At 37.2% G+C, this 12,524-nt stretch overlaps 1 protein-coding gene across 1 annotated transcript in view; it reads left to right on the top strand.

Annotated features, from left to right (window-relative positions):
• Positions 1-1,915: 1,915 nt before the first annotated feature.
• The window catches only part of ilrun (inflammation and lipid regulator with UBA-like and NBR1-like domains), a 98,954-nt gene continuing 88,345 nt past the window's right edge, over positions 1,916-12,524 (top strand). Inside the window, exon 1 of the mRNA XM_028797010.2 lies at positions 1,916-2,227. Coding sequence (XP_028652843.1) covers positions 2,070-2,227 — 158 coding nt within the window. The 5' untranslated portion in view covers positions 1,916-2,069. The remainder of the gene's footprint in view (positions 2,228-12,524) is intronic.

Genomic DNA, 12,524 nt, shown 5'->3' with positions numbered 1-12,524 from the left:
TGTTATCTTTGTTTGTTTGCTAATTATTGCTTTTTAATTGATCATTCTCTTTATTTTTATTTTACTAATGTTGTTTAATTCAATTGTAAGGTGACCTTAAGTGCTAAGAAAGGCACATATTAAATAAAATGTATTATTATTATTATTATTATTATTATTATTAAGAATGCAGGGACCCTTTAGTCTACCACAATAAGTACAAGATACAAAGCAGAGCACCTGGAGGAAACCCATGTGAATATGCAAACCCTGTGCAGGGAGCACCCAGGACACAACCTGCTGTCTTCACATTGCAAAGCAGCAGTGCTACCACTGCACCGTGCCACCTTATTTTTTTTTGTAGTGTACGTATATTTGCAATAATATACTGCTATTTTGTCTAATATTGGGAATATATTTGATATAAACCAATGCTGAAAACAGAGCAGCATGCACCACAGTGAAAGCACCCAGGAATGCACCACCATCCAGCCTTAAAGTCATTACTGTAATGGTGCTTACTAGTTGCATCAGCCAGGAAACAGTCACCCATAGTATGAGCTGTTGTTCCATCATACAAATTAGCAGCTTCAGAGCCAGCTGCAGGAAAGATTATTAACACAGCAAGTCTACATTGTTACAAACAAAATTCCAACTAGTGCATTAATAATGAGCCACCTAAAGAAGAAAGCCTACTGTTCGATTTAGCAAAGCACCAAGTGCTGTAGAGAACTACAATGGACTTGCTTGGCTATTCTGAGGAGTTACTAGAGAGCCACAAGACTGAGATCTGGACCTGAAACACTGTTTGCAATTTCGGTCTAGTGAAGGACAACAGCCACGAGACATCTACAGCTACAGACAAGTAAGTTTGCATGTTCACTTATACTCTACAGATCACCAAACTGGAGGGCAATGTTTAACACCATGCTGCTCCATCTGACAACACAACACTCAAATCCCTGCTGTGCCCCCAGTCAGTGAAGCAATGAAGACCCCCGGTAATGTGCTTTTGTCACCAGCTGCACAACTGCAACTCAAACGATGACCACCTGTCATTTTGAAGAGTTATACATCATTTCAAGAAATTGGAGGTGGTCCGTGGGGACAGTGACATTGAAGGGAGAGCTATATCATGGCTCTGACAAGTTGAATCAGCCAGGAATGAGGCAGCCATAATATGAGCTGGCAATCTATCATGCAAATGAGCAGCTTCAGAGCCAGCAGCAGGGTAGCCTATGAAAACGGCAAGCCTGCAAAGTTGCAAATTGAATTCCAACTAGTGAAGCAGTAGTGTGCAGTTCTTTTATGGATTGTGAGCCACCTAAAATGGTCATATAAAGAGCTGAGAATCCATTTTGGTACTTGGCGCCAACATTACATTATTATTGTTATTACTATTACCAATGTTTTCTTTTTTTATTATATATAATTATTATTATTGTTATTAATATTACCAATGTTTTCTTTTTTTATTAGATATATTTATTGTGTTTCGTATCTGTTTACCAAATTAAAAAGCACTCTGGTACACTTTACTCCCAGTTTCCACTGCTTCTAGTTTATTTTGGTACTGGATTTATACAGAATTCATGTTCATGCGTTTTATATACATAGCAAAACCTAATTTCTTGAAATATTTATTAATTACATTTACAGGAGCAGGACCTGGTTTTTGCGCCAATAAACTGACGCCGTGTCAGATGCTCAGTCCCGGGCTTGTGTCAGCATTGCGTTTCCTCCAGTGCTGCGTAGACAGCCTCTAGAAGTCAGTTACAGTAAACAAGATTAAGTGGCAGAGACAGTAGGATGATCACTGAATGGCTTTCTCAAATTGTGCTCAACTCCTGAACGTTTAGCAGTCTGCTACCTATAAAACGTGACTGGCCCCGGTGACGTGCATCCGCAGTGTCGCGTCATTCCGCCGCCTTGTTTTGGCGTCTTCCTGTACGCCGAGACTGACGGCGGCTCGGCGCCTTGCGCATGCGCCTTGGCCTTGTTGTCGGACTTGTTGTTATGAGCGGCCAAGGCCTCGGACTAAATTAGGAAAGAAACCCTTCCCCTCCCCAACACTGCCTGGGACGTCCACCATGGAGGGCATGGATGTGGACTTGGATCCGGAGTTTATGCAGAAATTCAGCTGCATGGGGACCACCGACAAGGACGTCCTTATCTCCGAGTTCCAAAGGCTGCTGGGTTTCCAGCTGAACCCGGCCGGTTGCGCCTTCTTCCTGGACATGACTAACTGGTAAGCCCGGGGATTTTTGGCCTTTTGCTTCGGGAACCAGTTTAGTTGAAAGATCCCCGACCGTATTCCCCTTAGCTAATTAGAGTTCTTTGCTGGGACGCTGCTAGTTGTGAAAGACGCATACTGAAACAACGTAGACCGAAGCATGTTTTACTGGGTACCTGGAGAAATGTTGAGAATCATTATATGGATAAACTGAGACGACAGACTAATCAAACATTGCAAATTAATACACGAATGACTCGGTAATGACAGGTAGTAGAATGCCTGAAGGTTTAGTCTGAACAGCTAAATAAACGAGCAGGTGTATTCATAAAAGGTTTAGTGTGTGCATAAAATAATTGGCTATAGTTTTTGGCATGGAAATCAAAATTAAGTATTACAGTTCCCATTCCGCTAGCCTGATAGGGTGTAATTGGGACTTCAAATAACTAGAATATGCTCTAGTTTTGTTTGCAGGAGATCAGGTCGTTGCAGTAGAATGTAACGAAACACATTAAAAGAGGGCTTCTGTTTGGTCACTATCTCATTGACCTGAAGAGCTTGTGTTTTGAGTGCACGCTTCTGTTAAGAATTAATCCAAGTTGGTGTAAACAGACAGCTTACATCAACACCATTAGTGTTAGCTAGAGCTCAACATTCCAGTGAAAAAAACTGTCTTTATGCTATTCACTTTTTGTTAACATATTATTCTTTTGCATCCTTCTCTTTGAGGCATTTTGATATAAATACCAGTATAAAGTTTTTTGGGGCAGCGTTTACCAAACGTATCAGTTTAAATGAAAAGTTAATTATCTACGTGTAATACTTGCAGTAGAATTAAATTCCAAAGTTTCTCTTAAGTGTCATTGGTTTCTTTGATTATAATATAGCAGAACGTGCTGTGGTATTTCTTGATTGCTGTGTAGTATTCTGTGTCTGATATCCGTGTACTCTGTGTCCTGATTTGCCCATTACATGGTCACATGAGCTTGAGAATAAGTCTACTTCAGGAGCATTAGACATATAAAACATAAGAACCTTGGTCTGGACACCAGTATGTTGCACATTTGAAACAAGTCTAATATGCACATTTTTGGTGTGTTGAAGAAAATTGGAGAACATGGAGAAATCCACATGAACATGTTAAATTACACACAGTTAGTTTTCAGGCTTGAAGTAAGACCTGGATATGTGATTGAGCTGTGCTTACCATTGTGCCACTATGATGGTCAAAATTTTGTTCTTCCACTACTGTTTTTGTTTCGTTGTTCCCTTTTCCACAGTGGTGCATGTGTTTATGTAGTTGTCATTTTAAATTTGTTTGGGTTTTTTGTGTAATGGGCCACAAGCTGCAGTTGGAGAAGGTTTGCAGTGATATTAAAGATTTGAGTCTTCCATCTAGTGTTTAAATAAAAAAAAAAAAAACCCAAACCAACCAACTTTGTGTTAATTTAATGCTTGGACACAGTTGTGATACTCTGGATTGTCTGATGCTATGCTGACTTGAATATAAATTGTGAAATAAACATTCTGTTGGGTACTTTTGATTTTTTTTTTTAATTGTCATAAGTAGAATATACTCATTGTTTTAAATTATACTGGGTTTAAATTTAAAATAATACTCCATCCAAAAATGATATATATTTTTTTTTTTTTTGGGACATGTTTCTTACCCAATGTAGTTTGTAGTGGTGGCCGAAAATAATTTTTAACCTCATTGTTTCTTCGAGAAAGGACATAAATCTTCTGATAGAACAAGACCAAATGGTGACTTATGTTGGACAACAGCAAACAATATCAAAAACGTCTGTCACATAATCCACGTGTCAAGCCTTCTGGACAAATGCTCACATGCGAAAGGCACGTATTTTTTTGCTAAAATATTGTTTAATAAATCGGGGGCTCACAAACGTTTTCAGACCAGGGACTGCTTAAAAGGAGAAGAAAATGACAGAAGCCCTGAACAAGTGATTATCACAAAATGCACATAACCCTTGAAAGTACAACTCCTTTTCTGATTTGCACTACATCACATTTTTGCATATAAATGGTCTTGCACATAATAAATTAGTGAGATGGGTGTACTTGCCTCTGCCTGCATAGTTTCTCATTTCTAGGATTGATGGATGAAAGGTAGGTATGGAAATTTTCCCTGCACTTTATCCTGATAGGAGTCAGTGCTGAGAATAAGGACTAACAATGCCAAACTCTATAATTGTCATCATAATATCCTTTTTTTCAGATGAAGTTGGCTTATTTTCACCAGATGCTGCAGATGCTTGATTCAATATTATATCTGTTATTTAAAAATAATCCCCTTTAGCCCAAAATATAGCTAACTAACTTCACACTGCTATTTATCAAGTCAGAATAATGAGTGATATACAAAGTGAGTGACGTGAGGCTTTCCAATGATTGTAAGTCACTCGGAACATTATGGGAATGGCTGGCACATTTGTAAGCTTGTGCTCATATGCTCATGCTTGATACAAGGGGTTTCAGTGTATGTTTAAAAAAAAACTCTTCTAGATTACAGTATTCCCCTTTATAAGCTGACACGGAAGGCCATGGTGTCTGAAAATTTTCTCTACTGTTTAACATTTTGTTGGTTTGCTTAATTAAGGACATTATTTTTTTATATTCTAATCGGATGTTTTGTGGTTTAAAGTAAGTGAAATACAGCATAAAGAAAAGAACTAAATCGTTGGTACACCAATTGTGCACGGTATTTATAAATTTCTTACCAAATATCACCATACGTTTTGGGGAGGAGCCCGTTGCCATGTATCTCAGACCTCAGTTTAAGAAATTCTGAAATAAATAACTCCGTAAAATGAAAGTATTCCATCAACAGAAAGCCACTTAACATATGATCTCATTTTTAAATTGAAGACCTGTCCCCTTCCATCATTCATTGGTCATGGATCCTGTGTTCAAGTCAAAAGTGGCACCTTGTGTGAGGGGGCTTCCAGTTTGTGGACTACTTTCTTTTTCCCAGAGTTGTGTACTTAACAGTATTTTAGTTGAAAAAAAAAAGCCTTTTATATGTTGTGAGCATTTAACTAGATGACTTGACATGTGGATTATGCGACACAAGTAACATGAGTTCCCCCCCCCCCCCCCCCCCGATATCTTTTTGAAATTATTTACTCTTGTCTAGCATTGGTCTTTCATTAGTGATGAGTGAACTTCACGGTGTTTGCTTCGCCTTGAATTTGGAGAAATCATGGAAGTGTTTGCAAATTTCACTGAACTCTGCAAAATGCATTGAACTCAATGGGGAAGGACTAACTGTACTAGATTTGACTGAATTACAGTATCTCACAAAAGTGAGTACACCCCTCACATTTTTGTGAATATTTTATTATATCTTTTCATGGGACAACACTGAAGAAATGACACTTTGATACAATGTAAAGTAGTCAGTGTACAGCTTGTATAACAGTGTAAATTTGCTGTCCCCTCAAAATAACTGAACACACAGCCATTAATGTCTAAACCGCTGACAACAAAAGTGAGTACACCCCTAAGTGAAAAATGTCCAAATTGTGCCCAATAAGCCATTTTCCCTCCCCAGTGTCATGTGACCCGTTAGTGTTACAAGGTCTCAGGTGTGAATGGGGAGCAGGTGTATTAAATTTGGTGTTCTCACTTTCACACTTTCTCATACTAATTACTGGAAGTTCAACATGGCAACCCATGGCAAAGAACTCTCTGAGGATCTGAAAAAAAGAATGTTTCCTCTATATAAAGATGGCCTAGACTATAAAAAGATTGCCAACACCCAGAAACTGAGCTATGGCACGGTGCCCAAGACCATACAGTGGTTTAACAGGACAGGTTCCATTCAGAACAGGCCTCGCCATGGTCGACCAAAGATGTTTCAAAGATCCAATAGGACAATGGGAAAAAGATCTCTTAATTAATATATCAGAAAAGGAATGGAAGGTAGCAATGCAGATAATTCACTCGAGTTCCATATGCGCAAAGCACAGAAATATTTCAACTAAAAAATTATATATCGAGCTCATCTGTCTCGCTTAAAACTGTCCAAAATGTTCCCAGGGCAAGATCCAACATGCGAACGCTGCAACCAAGCTCTTGCCTCACTGGGTCACATGTTTTGAGCATGCACCAAATTAACAACATTTTGGACCAAAATTTTTAAGTGCCTTTCAGACAGCCTTGGTGTCACAATCCCTCCTAACCCATTAATAGCTGTGTTTGGTGTTCTTCCAGATTGATTTGAAATTGATAAGGACAAGCAAACTGTGATTGCATTCACTACACTTTTGGCACGCAGACTGATCTTGTTAAATTGGAAGAATCCTAACTCTCCTCTAAAAAGTCAGTGGGAAACTGATGTTTTATATTATTTGAAATTGGAAAAAATCAAATTCTCAGTTAGGGGATCTGTACAGAATGTTTTCAAAATCTGGCAGGATCTAATCAGTAATATTTTAGAATAAGAAGAGATAATTATTTCCGCATTTCTTTTCCTTCTCCATTTATCTTTTTTTGCCCTATTAAACTCAATAATTTAGGCATGTTTACAAGCCTTAAGTTTTACTCCTTTGGCCATGCTGTCCTTCTCAGGGGTGGGGTTTGATTTGTTTTCAGTCCTATTTTTTGTAAAAATGATCTATATATACAGTATGATTACAATAAAATTAATAAAAAAGAAGTTGAGTGCACGTGCTCAGCGCCATATCCAGAGGTTGTCTTTTGAAAATAGATGTATGAGTGCTGCCAGCATTGCTGCAGAGGTTGAAGGGGGGTTTGGGGTTGTCAGCCTGTCAGTGCACACTGCATCAAATTGGTCTGCATGGCTGTCGTCCCAGAAGGAAGCCTCTTCTAAAGATGATGCACAAGAAAGCCCGCAAACAGTTTGCTGAGACCAAAATAAACTTATTTAGTTCAGATGGTGTCAAGCGTGTGTAGCGGCAACCAGGTGAGGAGTACAAAGACAAGTGTGTCTTGCCTACAGTCAAGCATGGTGGTGGGAGTGTCATGGTTTGGGGCTGCATGAGTGCTGCCGGCACTGGGGAGCTACAGTTCATTGAGGGAATCATGAATGCCAACATGTACTGTGACATACTGAAGCAGAGCATGATCCCCTCCCTTCAGAAACTGAGCCGCAGGGCAGTATTCCAACATGATAACAACCCCAAACACACCTCCTAGATGACCACTGCCTTGCTAAAGAAACTGAGGGTAAAGGTGCTGGACTGGCCAAGCATGTCTCCGAACCTAAACCCTATTGAGCATCTGTGGGGCATCCTCAAATGGAAGGTGGAGGAGCGCAAGATCTCTAACATCCACCAGCTCCGTGATATCGTCATGGAGGAGTGGAAGAGGATTCCAGTGGCAACCTGTGAGGCTCTAGTGAACTCCATGCCCAAGAGAGTTAAGGCAGTGCTGGAAAATAATGGTGGCCACACAAAATATTGACACTTTGGGCACAATTTGGACATTTTTCACTTAGGGGTGTACTCACTTTTGTTGTCAGCGGTTTAGACATTAATGGCTATGTGTTGAGTTATTTTGAGGGGACAGCAAATTTATACTGTTATACAAGCTGTACACTGACTACATTGTATCAAAGTGTCATATCTTCAGTGTTGTCCCTTGAAAAGATATAATAAAAATATTTACAAAAAAGTGAGGGGTGTACTCACTTTTGTGAGATACTGTATAATAGTGCAATCATTTTAAATTGTCCCTGAATGCTAGGGAGACATCTGCCAACTATACTGGACTGATCAATGTGGCCAAAAAGGTGACCTGAGCTGTGCGGCAGCAGTGCCAACCTCTGCATTTCGTCAAAACAAAGTGGAAATGCTAAAATTGTAGTCAAAAGTCATGATTGAAGCTGCACTCAGGCATGTTCTATCTTTTGAAGTTGCGCTGAAGGCTATCCAAACTGTCTGTGCTGATGCTTTGCACTTTCTCTTCTATCAAAAATCAAAAAGATAGAAACATCTTGTAAATAGTAATAAATTTTTTGTTATTTTTATTATTTCATAGAGTCTCCTGTGTTTTGGGCTCATCAGGCTCCTTCAAGGTTTGTTTTTTATCTCCATGTGGCTAATAATGCATGCATAGGGCATGCACCTCCTTCTGTTATGCTGAAGTGGATCTTGAAGATCGACCTGCACATTTGGCAACAAGCAGAGATAATGTAATTTGTTATTAATGCTGTATATGTTTCATAAAAATAAAATTTTGAGAACCTGCATTATTTACTTATCTGTTCTGCCGGGGGGGGGGAGGGTGGTCCCATCCAATTTTGGCTGTTGCAGCTCCGGGGGATGTTGCATTGGCCTTACTTAGCATTATGGGGCGCCGGGGGAAAAAAGTTCTCCGAAACCGGCCAGATTATCAGTAAATAATTTGACGAACAAGGGCAAATGCAGCAAATTTTCTGCAAATAACGCTTTGGTGAAATTCACTGATCAACACTAGTCTCCATTTGGTCCCATTGTATCAGAAAATGTGTCTTTTCTCCATGAAACATGAGGTTAAAATTATTCTTGGCTCCCACTACAAACTACTTGGGGTAAGTAATACATAAAATATACTTTTTGAGTGGACTATTCCTTTTAATTTAAAGGCTTTTATAACCATTAATTTTTGTAGTATTTTGTCTAATGTTAGTTGAACTTCCACTAACTTTAAACTGTAATTCAGTTAAGTGTGAGAATATTTATGTCTAAAATTTAACTGTAAAATGAAATGATCAAAGCTATTAAATGTCTTATTTAATTTGAAATATTTTATTGCTTTTTTTGTTGTCCTCCTCTGAAAGTCGAATTTGTTTCCTGTTTAGGCAGTTTTCATATATTAGTGATTTTTTTTTTTTTTTTTTTTTCCTTCTGAGTTGTTGACCACTAAATAATGTAGCATGCAAAACAGGGTGGATATTTCATGAGGTTTTTCAACATTTAAAACACTAGTTTGAAAGTACATAGTCTGTGTTTCTCTATGTGGACTTTACTTTATTCCTTTGTACACATTCACGTGGGTCATAAATACTAAATTTTTCATTTAGTCCCATTCCAACTTACAGCACAATCAATATGGTGATTCAAGAGCACTTAAGAGTCAGAGTGAACGCTTTTGATTTCTGCTTTGTGGCAGCTGAGAGCTTATAGTTTTTAAGGATTGGTTTATTTCAAATATGATCTTAGATTGTTTTTGATAAATCTATATATTTCTTATTGGCTTACTCTTGGTAAAATATATAATTTGGGGAACAACTTATGTTTATACTGAAATCCCAAAAGATATATAGGTATAATAAACATAAATAGAAAATTTCATTTTTTTATTTATATATGCAATTGGAATTAAATTATTTTTATATTTTGCTTTTGATATAAACATTTAAATGTTAGTTATAAAATCACAAACCCTTCAGGCAGTATTTGTCAAATTACTTATTGGCATTATTTGAGCTATGAAATGTAGTTTTTCTGTGCTGTTTACATATGCAGTAGTCTCAGTGAGGCTTTTATTTATTATGAAAACCCTTTATTTGCACACACTGGGAGATACGAGGAGAATTTGTTGAATTATTGGTATTACAGTTTAAATAAAAGTTAGGCGAGTTCATTTTACAATGCTTCTAGGTTGTTGAAATTGATTATTCTTGCCATTATGCAGTATATTTGTTTTGACATTTTATTTGTATTAGGTTGACCAAATAAAATTTCAAGTAAAAAAAAAAATGACAATTAGTTTTTTTGGAAGCATTTTCAATGTGCAATGGACATACAAGCCTAAAACATAATCGTAATTAATTCTATGTAACTTATTTTAAAAAAATGAATTTTATTAATACAGGAGGAATTTCAGCGTATTTTGAGTTTAGTGAATTCGCATAGTGCTTAAACCTAAAAAATGCCAACAACTCTTCACCATTTTTGCTTATGCTGTCATAAACTTGCACTAAGAGAAAATAAACATGTGTATATTAAATGCCTTGTAATTATTTATAAAAATAAATAAATAAAATGGATAATGTAAAACTGCATTAATATGAGTGTTACAGTTCAGGACGTAATAATAATCTTACGTTTTTCACCCTTTTATACTTCCTATTAATGTCTTGTGTTTCACCTTTCTAGCAAAATATGCTGCTCTTAAGATTAAATTGAGCTTAACACTTGTCAGCATCGGCAAGAGAATTAAGCAAGAGGTTGTGATGGAACTGGAATAACGATGAATGCTGTATAAAAAATTACAGTTTTGATTAGGGGCTAGAGATAAAATGTGGAAATGCTTCCTAGACTCATTTGCACATGTTGAGATCTGTTGTTAACTTGGAAGAATACCTTGTGGAGATTTACAGCGGTGATGAGGTGACTGCCCCCTGCAAAGTGCTTGTAAAGCAAAGAATGTAGTTTATTTGAATTGCTTATAATAAAAATGACGAGGAGTGTGGCTTTATGATATGGAAGTGGTGCCTGTTTAAACTTCTCAAGACATATTGCAGTGTACCTTATATGTATAACATGAACACTTCAGAGCTCTAGAGAATTAAATAACTAAGGAAAAACCAAAATGTTTCCAAGGATATCTGAGCATCTGTCACCTCAGGTGAGGTTTTATTTAGGCTCACTGTGTAGTTGTTGGTGTTTATTGCAGTAGAAGCATTATTTATATGTGAATATCTATATTTTCCTGTAACTTCTCTGAACATTTTTTTCTTTCAAGTCCTTTCTTAGTAACATGCCTATACAATTGAAATGCACATGTAATGCAATTAAATCGTAAATGTTAATATTCCATGTGACATTGAATCTAATGGTTATACCTGCTTGCATGTTTTTGTCTTGTGCTTCAAGAAATGGTTTTATCTGCTTGTGGTTACTCACCGTGCACCATATACTGCTATGAAACATTCTTATCTAGACAGTTTCTATCAAATATTCCCAAGGCACAATGTATTTAAAATAAGATTGACTAAGTGCTTATTGTTGGGAAAGTGCAATATGAACACTGAAATGGGTGTTTAGGACCAAGTATGAGAATTAATGGTAGTTGATGGGTAACATAGTTTTGCTGAAATGACTGGGAGATACATAGTAGATTATACTTGTAACTTAATCCTCAGTTATGTGTAGCAGTTTGTCTGGTCTCTGTTTATGGGAATCTGCCTCATCTAACATTAATGTGTGGTGCACACAATAAATTAGAATACTAGATATGTTTAAAATTGTTTATATGCTGTATTTCCACTGTGTACTCACAAGAAAAATTAAAATTCCATAGAAAGATGAACTGTTATTTAGGATATAATTCTTATAACATGCTGTAAAGTTTTCATTCCTGCTTTAGTCCAGTCCAGGATCATGTAGGGCCAGACCCTATCTCGGCAGTATTTGCAGGCAATCCAGGAAACAGGATGCTTGTCCATTGCAGGATCCACTAAAACACACACAGAGACAGGGTAATTTCGAATAAACATTCAATTTAATCAGCACAATGTTGGGGAAAAGCCATGCTGACATATGAATAATATACACATTCCACATGGACAATGATCAATGATCTTTTGGCTAGTAATGTTAACAGTTAACCATTGTTTGGTTTATAGTCTTAAATAAAGTGAATAATCCATACAATTAACTTGAATTTGGAAATTTTAACCCACAGTGCTGTTATGTTGTATGCAAGTGTGTGTAATGTTCGACTATTAATTTATTGATGAAGTGTATTAAAAGTGTGCACTTAGCTGTAAAGAAGTATTTGGTTATATGCAGTAGTTAAATTCTCTGTGTGAAGTTTTATGTGTTTGGTCTGCTCCTATCCTGTTGTTAATTTGACACTGTGGGCATTTACATGTGCTTTAATAACATGGTTTATTCACAGAAACCCCTTTTTTAAAAGTGCCTTGTGTACCCTTACTCTAGTTAGAGAAACTGGATTAACACATGTAGATTTCTCCCCTAGTAATCTGGTTATTTGGTCACGTAAACCTTTAACTGGGTTGCAGTTAAGGATTTTATAGTCTGCACATGTCCATCACAATCAGTTTATCGTGCACCTGTGTTTGCCTTGCACATGCATCCAGCAGCCACGGGTTGAAAATGGCGGGAGCATCCACAAAGATAAATTTCCTGAAGCAAATGCTGAAGTGATTGCATACAGTATTCCTTCTCCTGGTTGAAATAATATTTCAGAAATTGCTAAATTTATTTTGATGATCTGAACATACAGTGCTAAAGTCAGTAGGACAAATTTTGGAGACATAGGCTCCATAGTTGTTTTTGGGTTCATGGCAGCCGTTGGTGATAATTGGTCTTTCGTG

Source organism: Erpetoichthys calabaricus, chromosome 3 (assembly GCF_900747795.2).
Source record: "Erpetoichthys calabaricus chromosome 3, fErpCal1.3, whole genome shotgun sequence".
Classification (NCBI taxonomy): domain Eukaryota; kingdom Metazoa; phylum Chordata; class Cladistia; order Polypteriformes; family Polypteridae; genus Erpetoichthys; species Erpetoichthys calabaricus.
Note: the sequence above shows the minus strand (reverse complement) of the source record. Positions and strands in the feature narration are given on the sequence as shown.